General features: G+C 42.0%; 1 protein-coding gene across 8 annotated transcripts in view; it reads right to left on the bottom strand.

Moving 5' to 3' along the window:
• Nucleotides 1-15,055, bottom strand: part of ZNF609 (zinc finger protein 609) — an 873,827-nt gene that overhangs the window by 676,842 nt on the left and 181,930 nt on the right. For all 8 annotated transcript variants that reach the window (XM_085643985.1, XM_085643980.1, XM_085643983.1 and 5 more), the window contains one exon: nt 12,667-13,557. In XM_085643985.1, coding sequence (XP_085500111.1) covers nt 12,667-13,416 — 750 coding nt within the window. In that variant the 5' untranslated portion in view covers nt 13,417-13,557. The remainder of the gene's footprint in view (nt 1-12,666; nt 13,558-15,055) is intronic.

The raw sequence follows: 15,055 nt of genomic DNA on the forward strand, positions 1-15,055 counted from the left end.
TTCTTAAATCGACATTATTGTGCAAAATAACGGATTCTCCATCCATATTTAATGAGGTCTCTGCAATTTTTTTTAATCTGTTAGGACAAGTTCATTACTTGGGGGGTTCAGAATGTGGTGCAACCCTTGTCTCAGTAAGCAACATTATCTCAAGGTTGTGGTCAACTAAAATATAATTCATTTCATGTCTATGCAGCAAATCAAGCACTGCATTAAAAAAAAAAAAAATTGGCAGCACACCGTGTAGAAGGGATGAGAGGCCAATGGGACTAAGTGGCAAAGATTCCTTGGACGATAAAAGAAGTGAGGGAGAAAAACGAGGAGACGTTAATCAACTGAGAATAGCTGAGGCTGGAGTATATGTGCATGCAAAGGCCATCATCTGGGCGGAAGAATAGACAAAGGTTCCAGGGGCTCCCTTCAGTTAGATGAGGGGAAAGGAAGAAGGGCCTGCAAAATTCTACTAAAGGTCTATCCACTTGATCAATGGTTTCCCTTTTCAAATTGCCACCAGGAACTATAGCTAGTTTTCTTACACACGAGTAGCTCAGCAGAGGACTTTTTTAAAATAATTTTTTAGAGCTCCAGTGTTGATCCCCTTTAAAACGAACCTTCTAGGGTCAACACTTTCTCTAATCTCCTTGAGCACCGCGCGTCCTTGCGATCCTCCTCACCTGCCTCATGACACCGCATGCATCCTGCTGCCTCACCACTCATTAGCAGGATTCATCCCCTGCTGTGTCATTTGTTCAACCATGGTTTGACTCCATAGGTTAAGAAAACAAATTTAACAGTCAGCAGGGAGAGACCACTCAATTTTCTGTAACCGGTCTCAGAGGGAACCCTACAAAGGTCAGTCTCCACTTAAGTTCACCCACCACAACCATCTCTGGGAATGCCTTGTATGGGTCCCTTTGTTTTCTGCTCTTGACGCCTCGGCAATACAAATATCATAAGCAATTTTGTTTTATTCACTCTGTCATCACTAGACATTGCCTTGATCTCTCTCTAGCCCCACAAAATGCTATTATTGCCCCCCCACACCCAGGACGTAAGGAACACTGTTCCTTCTGCAGGATCCTATGGGATTCCTTAGGGTTTCAAGAAATGGCGAAAAAATTCAGCACTCTAATAGCACCACTGCTTCAACCTCAACAAATCTGCCTAGTCACGGTCTCATCGCAATAGCCAGTTGCTTGTGGCTTCGGCCTTGCTCAACTGTACATCATGAGGTAGGGGGTGAACATACTTTTCAGTCGCAATGGTCGGCATCAAGTTTCTCATAAAAAAAACAAGCGCTAAAGGATCCATCGCCAGTAGAGTCACTGTGAATATATACACGGACAGAAGGCATAACTTTAGAGCTCCACCAATATGCTCAAACCACCATTTTAGCAACTCAATTACACCCCCCCACCCCCCCCAAATCTAGCCCGGTCTCTTAGGAGCATACACCATACATTTTCTGATCCCATACCACTGCACTCGCCATGTGCGCCCATTCATCGGGAATAAGGGGGAGAGAATGGCACATTCGTACAGTGCCAAGAGACAATATTGTGGTGTTTGCAATACAAATGTAGTCTATCTAACTAGGATATTGCAAACATTGCCATTCTGCAGCCTTCAAAGACACAGAAGCAAGACAAACTTATTCCAAACACTACACATCTACATACATCAGGATATGGACCCATAAAACAACTACGAGATCAATAACTCCTCAGTCTTATTAATGGTGTCCACATGCTCAGAATAAACACTTCACCACCATTAAGCACTAATCGGTACCAAATAAATATGGTCAGTACTTTGGAACTAAAGGCACTGTAATGAACGTGTTGCGTCTGTTTGACAACATAAATAGCACATATATAAATATAATTTTTACTTACTCAGAAATTCATAGAACAAATATTTCTGTAAAAGCGCCAGAGTCAGAACATGCCATTGCGTCGACTTTTGAATGCAGTCTTAGTTTCCAACGAGACCACACAAGTCCTTTCAGGGAACAAATCCTGGCTTCTGAAATAGTGCTCATGCAATAAGCAGCTGCCAATGTCACACGTTCACCCAAAACACATTCCTCTTTATTATAAGGGAGACAGTTGCTGAATTTTGACTGCAGACAAACCAACCCACCTCAGGGGCAAAAGTAGAATTCTTGGTGTCCATGAGAAAAATCAAAGCTGAAGTAGAAGCTGCTTTTTGTAAATGTACTAAAAAGGTCTAGTTCGTGTCAAGCCAGTTTCACGAGCAGGCCTGTTGACCACTAAGAAACAAGAAAGCAATAACGGAAAAACGTGGATTTCACTGACCTCCCTAAAACAGGTTAGTAACACCATTTACAACGTGAACTCGCTCCAAATATCCAAGATCGGTTAAGTGCCGACTTTTAATTTAAAAATATAGCAACCTATATAGAACCGTTGTTATGGACTGCTGACAGCAGTTCACAAAACAATTGATCAGTGAGAAAACAGTATTGTGCATGTTAATTACCAAGTAGACACTACAGGCGCTGCGGCTGAATACAACTGAAGGCTATTGTATCTATCTATAGCTGGTCTTGAGCTATAGGTCAAACGATTTAATTGAGAGGGTGGGATAATAACACAGGATGAAGTCCGAACAGGTTAAACAGAAAAGAGAATCAAACCATTATAGGAAACACTATGATAATCCTGTGTGTCAAACGCCTATTTTTAACAATATGATACAGGGTAGGATCAAGGAAAATTCTTGGATTTCGGGAAGAGGGAGGTAAAGACGTGATATCTTAGCAACTCAAGATGTGGATGAGGGAATGGAATATAATCATTTTAATTGAGAGATTGTGCTGGGGATACCTCTGAATATGCACGCTTTTTGAAACCCAAACAATATATTTTTGCCTTTAGCCAATGTTTTGGTTTTATTTAATATTGGAGATGGTCTGGTAGCTCTCAAAAGTTTAGCAAAACAAAACATGAACTGACAAAGCTAAAAACCTTTCGTCCCAGTGGTTTTGCCAATGCTTGTTTTTTTATGAAGTCAGGTAAATCTAATTTTCTTACTCTCACCCTACCTGCAATTAAACTAAAATAAGTCCCACAACCAAGGTTAGGTTGGAAAAAGACTCTTCGGCTTAATTTAAGGCGGTGGTTTCCGGGGCTCGGCACCTGAACTTATAACAATCTGTTGGCCCTGTTTGTCTAATTTAGTGTTGAGCACAACAGCAGCTGTTTAATAATGTTTAAAACGACTAATAACCGTCTCCCATGCCATTTTTAAAGCTTTGGGGATCTGTAATAGTATGAATAGTCATGCTCGTAGGTGTGTCATTGTTCAGAGTTGTGTTGGTATTGTCATTGGCAGCGCTGGCAAGGGCAATGGGTGGTGCAAGCCTTGGCCTGGCACTTATTATTTTTATTATTTTTTTATTTATTTTACTTACTAAGCACTGACCGGATCATCCTACTTCACTTTAGTCAGGCACTAATTGTACTGGCGTCACCTTACCCCTTTGTACACTCTAGATGTAATGACCCGCCCGCTCCAGCAGTCCGCAAAAAGTAATCCCTTCTTTTAGTAGGACTTTGGTAAATTGAAGAAGGCCTGCCTGGACCACTTTGCATGAAATCGCACAGACCGTTTTTGGATTGCTCATGACAACACCATCTTTGAACCAATCATCTCATCATTTGGCAACAATGTTTGTCTCTTCGTGAACACGTGCTATGGATCTTGTGGCAGAAGAATTACTTATGCTGAGTAGATGTAATGGTCTAGGAAAGTTTCGTCATACTAACTGCTCCGAAGAATCAACATACAGAGCTGAAACAAACAGAAGACTAGTCGTGCACTGATCTGCACCTTTTATTTCTTGCGCTAGTTGCTCTGAAAACTTGCTTTTGTAACAAAAAATCTTACATTCCTACATTAATTGGCAACATTCCTCACTGTCTTGACCGGATTAGTGGGTTTTTTGTTGTTGTTTTTTTTGTTTTTTTTAACTATGATGAAATAAACAATACAATTTCGAATTGTTGAAAATTCTGGGTTAAAACGCTGCTTTCTAGATAGGTTGCAATGATACCTTCTAATGTTCTGGTTTATGTTGTCTCGCACAGTGTGCCTCTGGGTTCCTCTAGTCGCTATCGTCTGCTCGCGGCAATGCTTTGCTGTTTTCTTCCGTGCATTTTCATATCACCCATCTCACCAGGCTGGCTACACACGACCAGGTCATTGTCATCAAGTCAGGCCCTCGATCCATTGCTACCCGCTCTCAGCACTGTTCCGTTCAGCACTGTACTGTAGTTTTCTAATGTTCACTCTCAAAGCACTATGTTAATTTTGTATGATGCTAACCATGTCACTATTATCGAGCTCCTCAATATGCATGTCACATGCCTTCCTGTACGTCAACATCTACCCATCCTGAGTTGCTCTATAGGTCAGCTTTAGACACTCCGGTCATTAATGTCTCGATTAATTAAAATTGTCCAGATGAACAAAAATTGCCCTAAGAGGGATTACAGCCTTTTCCTCCGTGGCTTAATGGTTCCTTAGGTCTCACTTTCTTTTCTTTTCAAAGACTTAGGATTGTCTCAGACTAACCTAATACAGAAGAGCTAATAAGATCTTCGATAATTAGGGTCTGGCCCTCTATCTTAAACCCCAACCAGAACCTACCTGTGGAGAAGTGTGGCTCAATGGTTAGAGCGGCAGACCTCGATGCAGAGCACTGGTCCAGGACAAGGGTTCGATTCCCGTCGCGGCAGGGTCTCGGGCTATAAATTCCGCGGACCGGATATTCTCGCCTCAGTGCCTATTCTAATCATGGGTCCCACGCTGCAACTCTGGGCAATAGCTTGCTTAATCTCCACAACGGCCCCAACAGCGCAGGGATGCCTGGCTTCACCCTGGGGATGCCCAGGAGTGGGCATTTCACAGGGAAAAAGCCAGGAAGGGTTCCCTAGCGGTATGAGTACAGCGCCGGGAAACCCCGAACCGGGGTAGCTGTGCATATAAGTACAAGCACATTGTATACAAGTACAAGCACATTTACATTTTACCTAATACCTAATACCTAATATTTGTAAGCACTGCTGTACACCGTTGAGCAGCTTCACTCCTCTGTTGTCATCCTCATAGTCAGTGTTTGGGGTGGGGTGGGGTGGGTGGAGGTGGGGGTGTTATTTGGGATGGGAGGGTGGGTATTGGGCATGGGTTAAGATTTTAGTTTTTTCTGTTATTAATTTCCTGGTTTTATTTTCTGCTCTTCTCTTAGTTATTTTTTCTTCTTTCCTTCTTGTGCTCTCTTTTGACTCGCATCCGACCTACCAGCCAGACTGTACTTTGGTTTTACAGACCTCCTGGGTTGACCTGCTGTCCCGTTTTGTCACACGACACTGCCCTAGGGTGCGAACACAGTCACGTGCTGGTATAGGACTCTTGCCACGCTGATCTTAGTGACCCCCAACCAGTTTTCGACCACCCGCTTTGCGACACACTCAAGTGCCTCCTCCGCACAGGTTGTCCCCTTCCATACGAATAAACACCCCATGGACATGAATCTGAAACTGGTGTCACTAAATGTCAGGGGTTTCAACCTTCCAGTTAAATGGGAGAAAAATAATAATCGAAAACTACTTCTACAAACTCAAAGCGGACGCGATTCTTCTACAAGAAAAAAACATTTCCCCATACAGAAGTGGTCTCCTTTGTGAGTAGCTTGCTCTCGGACATCCTCTGCTCCTCGACCAACAACAACAAGCATTGGCATAGCCAATAGGTCTCGCCTTTGGGATCTTTTAAGTGTTTAGCCATGCAACAGTTGATGTTGTTGCATCAAGGATATTGTGCTGCATAATTAAATACTAGTATGTTCTGAAAGGCAAGACATATTGGCTACGGCAATGTTTTTATAGCATAACTATGCTTCTAAACACTACTAAAGTAATGAATTGTGTGCTACTGAAAAATCTTGTTCTAGCTTTTTTGCTTAAAAAGCAAATGAGGAACAGCTTTACAATTAGTTTTAATGCTAAAGTTGCCCAAAGGCTAAAAATACAAAATGTACCTTCTGAGCAATGTGCAGTAATATTTTTTTAGCATACATAAAACACCCAATTAGAGCTTGGATTTTATTTTTGAGCTATTGGCATTGCTAATATGTGTTGTTTTTTTGGCACCTTATAAGTGTGTAACCAAAGATATTGGCAATGGTTTGTCCAGGAATAACTGACAAATGTTTGTTAGTTAAAGTTTTATTACAAGAATTTTTAGTTAACATTTTTAGTACTTCAAAGTAAGTTGAGTGGAAAAAAAATATTTAGGATGTACATTTATACATGGTTTATAAATATATTCATTCTGTTGCAATATCTTAATATTTTTGTAATAATGCCATTGCAAAATATTACTTCACATATCTGCGGTAAATATGGCATAAGTGCATCGGATAAGTCTTCCACATCTGTATTGATCATAAACTAGTCTTTTAGAAGTTCATTACTAATATCTATAGATTGATATGTTTCAGTATTGTGCACTTGTGTTATTGTAGGTGGCCCCATAAATCTGTGAACACACAGCAGCCACAGGTTCAAATTAAAGCAGGGCTGACTCCAAGTTTCATCCTTCCTATAACTTGAGAAGAGAGGCAGCATGTGCTCGGAGAGAGGGCTTGTTTATATGGTGTGTGTGTAGAAAGCAGCCCCTGCTTTAATGTATTATACAAAAATACATGCTGGCAGATATTTTCAACAAAGTACGATTTTTTTTAGAAATGTAGCACAGTAATTGGCAGAGATCAAAAAGCCACAAAGTTGTTTAAAAGGAACAGGTTGACCAGGGAGGGTGAGGCAGGCAGTGGAAGGGAAAGTAAAGCAATATAAACAAGCTCGCGCTGCCACGTTAATTACAAACAGATGGCCTCGCTTGCTCCCGCAAGGTGGATGCCGGCCTGACGAGGAGAAAAGCACAAATGATGAAGCATGACATCCTTCGGGGTGTGTGAGGACATTATGATGAGGACCCACTGTCCCCCACAGATAGAGTAGCACATGACAAACGTTTCTTCCTTTTTCTTCCTCTACAAGTAACAGTGACTCCCTCTGTGTACTAGTGAACTTTTTTATAGTCAACCCCGAATTCAATACTCAATAAGTATTCCAACAGTGGGGTCCAAACTTTCATAATTTTCATCTCCGAGAGTCTGTTCATGTAACAATTTTTCATATACAAGTAGTTGCCAGCATTACAGGTTTAAACGAAAAGTGAAACAAACCATTACAGGAAACACTACGGATAATCCCATGTGTCAAAGGCCTATTTTGTAACAATATGATGCAGAGTAAGATCAATGAACATTCTTGTGTTTTGGGAAGAAGTAGGTAAAGACGTCAGCTGTTAACAACTCAAGATGTGGAACACCTGGAGGGAATGGAATAGAATAATACCACTGTGAGAGCAGACGCACGTCTCCTTCTTTATAAGGAACCAGACTTTTATTTTACTCGCTTTAGACTTTCCATACTGTTCATTATTCTTGTGTCGTCTAATACACTATTGGCGATCTGCTTGGTCCACGAAGGTCATCTGATCCAGCTTGCTAGTGATCAACATGATTGCTTTTTCCTTTGATACCCTCACCCAATGCATTCAATTCACCTGGAGGTACCTTCTGTCCAACCAAACCCTTCCTCCAGACCCCCAAATTAGGCGCCTACCTTTTGGAGCCCCAAGGTCTTCTATTGTGCTTTGCTCATGGTGGTGGTTCCTTTACTCATCCACTGCCTCTGGTCATCTTACTTGATTTTACCAGACTACTTCAGCCTTCTTGGAAAATTTCTCATTGCTCAGTCCAACCTGACTACCAGGTCATCACTTGCTATCGCAAGAGGAAGCTATAATGAGAGACTAATACAGGTCTACTCAAACAATATTCTCAGTTTGTGGACTTTGATTTTTAAAGTAATTGGAGAAGTGCTTCTTGCTTGATATTCTTTTGGCAGATAATGTAGTTTACCTTTCCTGCACATTTAGGTGCTTTTCTGATAACTGAAAGAGGGGCTTAGCTCTCATGCGGGCAACGTGTTAACGGCCCCTTATATACTATTTTTTCTTGTGCAATAGGTTCAAGTAGAAACATCCTACAGTTCTGGGTTCATCAATTTTTAGATCAGGGCGCACCCATTCAATTTACGCAATTACAAACTATCATTTGCCTCCTTCCTTTAAACCTACATTTTTGACCTTGCAGAAAGCAATACTTGATACTTATGCTAAACTCAAAACTTCACTTTCCTCACCCTCCCACCCCCTTTTCCCATGGCATAACCTTTTGCACATCAACCCCAAAGCGTTCACCATTTATTCCCGTTTAATGGTACCTCCACGAGATCTGAGACAAACCCAAAGTGGAACTCTCATGGGAATCCGATCTGGGAACGAATTGGCCTCTCTTTTTGGAACAGAATTCGGACGAAACTTAGGAAATCATCCAGAGCGGCCAGCACAACACAAACACTCTTCTTTATTTACAACAGATTGTTTCTTACCCCCACATACCTACATAAAATATACAACACGAATCTCAACAATTGCTGGACATGTTCCCAGGTTCACGCTGATCTCCATTATATGCTTTTCACCTGTTTTTATATTCTGGAAACAGGTCTGGCACCAAATCAACTCTATATTTCACACCACAATTCCACTCTCCCGTACAAACATTTTCCTAGGTAGTTTAACACCGGACTGGAAAACAAGTCAATCCCAGTTACCACTTATTGATTTGTTAATAGCTGTAGCTTTTCAGCAACTATAAAATAAACTGGAAAGATTCCTCTAAATTGTCCTATTTAGCTTGGTGGTATGCTGTATGTCACAATCATAGCCTCGATACAGCACTCGTTCATCTTATCTCTCTTGCTACTAAACGTTCTCCCCTTTGGGGCCCACTGACACAATTACTAGACGATACCGTGAAAAAAACTTCTTTACCTGCTCCCTCACAAAAAGAAGTTACCAAGCCTCCACCAAGCCTCCTTTACCTCCTATTGTGTATTTATAATTATGTTTAATATATCTATATATCTATATATCTATATATCTATATATATATATAACCTACTGGCAGTCGCCAGTAGGTAGTTATAGTTAGGACCCTCTTACCATAGGAAATCCGCAACATTCTATTTTGAATAACTTTGGCGCCGGTCGACGAATCCTCGCGAATTTTTCAAAATAGGTGGGGCGCTACGCTCCGCTCCTACCCTGAAAGTCTAGGGGGGATTCGTCAAGTGGGGGCTGAGATAAAAGGGGGGTCCCAAAACGCGTTTTTCCCATGCATTTTTCCATAGGACCTTTAGCCACAGCTACAGCCCGAACGGCTGAACAGAATTACTTGAAATTTGGCAGAGAGGTAGTCCTCAGGTCAAGGAAGTGCCTTTTGTAGGTTTGGTGTAAATCTGTTCAGTAGATTCTGAGAAAATAGCCTTTAAATCAATATATATATCTGAGCCAGCTTACGGTGCGCTTACCGTACGCGTACGGTGACGTGCGCGAGCGCGATTCTGATTGGCTTAGATCTTAGTAAACATTCGAATCGGCCGAAACCAGGAAGCGTCGGCCGCCATTTTCTCTCTCGCACTCTGAGTGGGGCAGCAAAAATGAAGCCAAAAAATGTCTAAAGGGGCAGTATATTGACGACATAACCACCCAGCAGTTATATACGGGTCCCCAAACAACCCCCAAGGCCATTTTGAAAAATCGCCGATTACGCTTACCGTACGCGTACGGTAAAAATTTTATTACAAAAAAAATTATCCACACTCTCCCCACCCCGTGCATGGCATATATTCTAGTAATGAAAATAACAAGGAATACATTTCACAACGATGCGCATAATATGTCCCCCATGTGCGCACGGTGCGCGAAGCGCATCATGCGTACATGGCCCATCCCGCATAACGTGGGCACGCGGTGCGCGCAGCGCACCGCGTGACCACCGTGCGTGCACGGCACTAACTGCGTAAAGTGGGCGCGCGGTGCGCGAAGCGCACCGTGCGCGCACGGAACGAACTGCGTTAACTGGGCGCGCACGCCACGAATGGCGTAAAGTAACTTAGCATTTAAAAAAACGTACAAATTCACTGAAAAAACCATAGGTTTCACACATGTTATAGTTAGGAATTAGCATTTAAAAAACCTTGCAAATTCACTGAAAAAACCATAGGTTTCACACATGTTATAGTTAGCTGTACATTTCACTCGTAAAAAAACAATGAAATTCCCCCGTTATAGTTAGTGCAGGCAACTATAACTCACGCGACCGCAATCTTCTGCTGATGACATATGTGTCTTTATGAAAAAAAAATATTTGTAATATATGTATAGCTAAAATTTAATGGATGAAGACATGGGCAAATAAGTGTCTAAATACAGTATTAGCATCAGCAGAGGATTGCGGTCGCGTGAGTTATAGTTGCCTGCACTAACTATAACGGGGGAATTTCATTGGTTTTTTACGAGTGAAATGTACAGCTAACTATAACATGTGTGAAACCTATGGTTTTTTCAGTGAATATATATATATCTTTTTTTTAATTATTTTTTTATTTGTGTATTTTTGATATGCACTATTTACGATTTCTGTGAACCTTTGCTTGTATTCATATCTTCTATATTATCCTTTTACGATTTTAATGGATATTATATATTATTGTTCTTTATAACACCTTCATGTATTTATGTATTAACAAATAACTGCATATATGAAGTATTGTTTTTATGATCATATTAATCTTTTCAATAAACCTTTTCTTGAACTTAAAAAGAAACATCCTACAGTCCATCCACCAGCAGTAACACCGCCCCAATGCCCTGGTACAGACCATCCGTTCGACTTGAAACTCCCTGAAGACCATAAACTAACAAAATCTAAGAGAGGATTCTGGATAGTCACGATGAAATGACCTATGATAGAGAACTACATCTATAACTGAGAAAAATTCCTTTGTCTGTCCATAACATAAAAGAGCAGGGAGCACCACCTTTTGGGAGGAAACAGGATACAAAACGATGAAACAAGCTCTTAAGGGTTGCATCTACTCTTAAATAAGATGTTATTGCATTAAACTCTGAATAATACCTTAGCACTGCCATAACATCTTATATAAAGATGGTTCTGGCTAAGAAGAAGATTTTGCCAAAAAACCTGTGAATAAAATAGTTCATCTGGAAATCTGAAAAGATCTGAACAGAGAGAAGGGACAAATAGAAAGAAAACAACCTTATCCCCATTAAGAACCACCTCAGACTTAAAAGTAAATGCACATCATTGTTCCTTTTATCAGAAGTTAGATTTAAAAATGCGAATTTTCAAGAAATGTGCATTAAGTGTTACATGTGTAAGCAATAGGGTCTTCCATGTACCCATTACTGATAAGCAAAATGTCAAGAGGTAGATTTTATGGAAATAACTACAGATTCCAAGAATATTTATAAAAATCAATAAAAAATGCTCCAATAATAAATAGTTCTGAAAGAAAATATGAGTTTCCTTGAAAATTATAACATTTAACGCCAACAGAAAGGGCAGCATACAAAGATCTCTTACCGTGTGCAGAAAGAACAGTAGAGTAGTGACGCACACACAAATCACAGTCATTTGGAAAGCATAACATCCGTGAGGCATAACTCTTGTCAATACAGTTGCAGAGCCTAACACTTTAATGCATGCTTACTTGTGGGCATCATTTTCCACCTGTTGTCAAGGACAAAAAGCAAACCCATGTGAAGACTACATGTGACTAGATATAGGCCACTATCGCCTTGGTGCGGTCACATCTACTGAACGCTAAAAGGTCTGGCCTCAAGGGGTCTTCTCAACATAGTGCATAGACTCCAGACCACGGACGAAGAAACTTTTGCCTTTCAAATGTGCAACCGAGTCCCTACAGGCTCTGCACCAGCTCTCTGTGGTAGCCACCAGGCCATCCTTGACACAGGATGGTTCTTCATGCCTCCTGCCAAAAATTGGCACTGACCCTATAAACCTTTTTCATCAAGTCTCGCATAGGAAGTACTTCATTCTCCATACATGCAGCCAAGAAATGAAATGCACTCTCATCCCTGAGAGAACAGGCATGCTCCAATACCCTGAATTCGAGACACCTGCGAAGACCATGCGGTTTCCATAGTCATTACTCAACCATGCATAAGTTATATAATCAGATGGTAGGAGTCTGCAAGCACCACTACCTGCTTCACCTTTCTGCGTCACTTTATTCTATTCCTAAGCACATCCACAAGTTTGCCATAACATGACTGGCCATCCCTCTGAAACGAACACAGGAGGCCCAACACTTCCAAAGCAGGATACACTATAAATGCACAATCTAGAATTCATGCACAACTTTTACACAAAGACAAGAAAGCACTTCATGGTCACACCACCAGTGTAAAGAATTCTCTATAAAAGCTCCAATACCACAGGATGTTTACTGAAAAAGTGACATTCCATTGAGGAAGATATTCTTTACCGTCTTAAACACTTGCATTTTGGTGCTCTACAACATTCACATGCCTCAACACAAACCCAAGTTCTCGGTTTAGATTAAGCCTGTAAAATAACAGCAAGACCTTTTTCTTTAATGGCAAAACCCCTTCTCTTACCTTGTCCACTTTCATCTTCTTCAGCAGCCGGCAGTCACTCTCAAGGTCCTCTGGTTCAGATTTAATCCCTAAAGGAGTCAGCACCGCACCTGGGTCAATTGCAATGCTCCCAAGAGGCTCAGCAACAGCCACCATATCAGCCCCTTGACCGCTGACATCATACTGCCCCACCCTAATCCCCAGCGGCTGTAGGACACCAATCTCCTTCTCCAAAGCAGTCACTGTGGCAGCCCCCTCACTCCGGTCCTTCTTACTCTTGGACGACCCACTCTTATCTTCCTTTTTCGAATTGCTCGTCCTACTTGCAGTTTTGGTGCCTTTTTCAGAGCCCTTGGGGGCAACTGTGGCAAGCCCACTGGAGTTGGCGCCTTCAACACAGCGTCCCTGAGACTCCTTTTTGGCACTTGCAACCTCATTAGCTGGAAACAAAACTGGAGGCTGGGAAGCCTTGCTGCCCTCCTTGCTGCTCTTGCTCCGTTTTGATTTGGATTTGGATTCCTTGCCCTGTGGGCCGGGGACCGGCGTCACAAATTTGATATTGTCTGGTAAAGTAGCCACCGCATTTGGGGCAGGGAGACCCACCTCTTTGGAGCCCGACATTTCTAACTTCTGCTGATCCTTCTCCAAATCAGCGTCGAGGTCGATTATCAGATTGCCCACGCCAATGTCCCACTCATCTCCACTATCGTATGTCTCAACTGCGCTAGCGTCAGCCCCTTTCCCTCCGGAGACTCCGCTGCTCAAGGACATCTTAGAGTCAACCTGCCGTGGCAAAGTTCAAGGACGCAATCTGCGTCCGCCCCCCATCCAGCTTTCAAATCCAAGGGAGGGGCTTCAACTATGCCCTGCAGTCTCCAGACATCGGGGCATTCCAAGGTGGTGGCATCATTGCTGAAACAGAAAAGGGGACAATTAGTACAAATTCCTTTAAGTGGAGAAATAAATTTGGATATATGTTCAATTAGAGCCATGTTAGGATATCGAAATTAAATCAACAGAGCCTGACCAGTCAGTCTTGATAGGACCATCCACAGCGACACCCATTAATGCACACAGATTAACTACAAGGAAGAAGAAGCCACTGCATTAAAGCCTCTACGACAGTTTGACAACAAATTAGCTTCAACTGAAGCAATTCTCCTCATCACCAGCTCACATCTCAAATTACAGGACTACAGGCACCGCAGAAACGTAGTGAGTACTGTTTTCAAGAAAGGGATAGCTAAACCAGATTCCATTAGTCCATAAAGTATTCGTCAGTTTTAAGTATCTCTAAAACTAAAGAATATAATGCCTATCATTTGAGATGGCTAGACAACCTTTAACTTAGCTATGCATCAGGATTTAGAGAAATGAAGAATATGCTATGTTTATCTCCATAAACGTCACAGTCAGAAAATCAACCTGCTTACAGTCAAGCGGAATGTGAATGGCATAGATAGGTTTATACAGAGAAAGCAACACCTACAATATCAAATATGTGAACATACAGCATACAGTCGTACAACAGTAAAAAGCATTGGTTGATTACAGAACGTTGGAGCAATTTCATCAGTCGAAGGCTACCTTACAGAACGCAGACAGGAGTACCTATAGCATCAGCTAGGTACAATGCAGGAAAGTAATGCACCAGGGCCCAATGGAAAACCTGCTGCAGTCTTTAAATCGAATCGATCCTTTTGGCAAGATCTCCTCACGCTGCTCTTTAAACAAGCCTTTCTTAAAAGCAACAATTCCATCTACTTGGCAGGGCTCAATATCGCATCCAATTTATAAACAGGGCAACCGCTTAAACCCCGCCAACTACAGACTAATAGCGTTACTGGACATCGAAGCCAAGGTCTACACTCGTGTCCTGCTGGCTGAACTAGAAAATTGGGTCACAGAAAACAGCATCCTCCCCCCGCACCCAGTGAGGCTTCAGATCGGGCTGCTCGACAACAGACAATATAACAGCGCTGGCCTATTTGTCCTGGAGAGCCACTCTGGGTAACAATCTACCCCAATTCTGCTGCTTTGTGGATTTTAGCGCAGAATTTGACAGAGTCGATCGAGGAGTGTTCTGGAATAAGCTAAACTCTTGGGGGATACCCTCCACACTTCTCTCTGCACTGATGTCACTACATCAGAAGACCTGGTTGAGGATTAAACCCAGCGCCACAACAGTATCTATAAAAATCTCAACAGAAAATGGCTTAAAACAAGGCTGCGTATTAGACCCGCTACTTTTCAACCTCTACACTGCTGACTTGCCAAAAGCACTGGCTGGTGCAACCTTAGTTGCCCCAAAATTGGGCAGTGTACGGCGCCAGATCATGCAATATCCAGATGACATGGTCATTATGGACCATACAAGAACGGGACTACAAAGAGCGCTCACTGCCCTTAA

Source organism: Triturus cristatus, chromosome 3_1 (assembly GCF_964204655.1).
Source record: "Triturus cristatus chromosome 3_1, aTriCri1.1, whole genome shotgun sequence".
In the NCBI taxonomy this organism is placed as follows: Eukaryota; Metazoa; Chordata; class Amphibia; order Caudata; family Salamandridae; genus Triturus; species Triturus cristatus.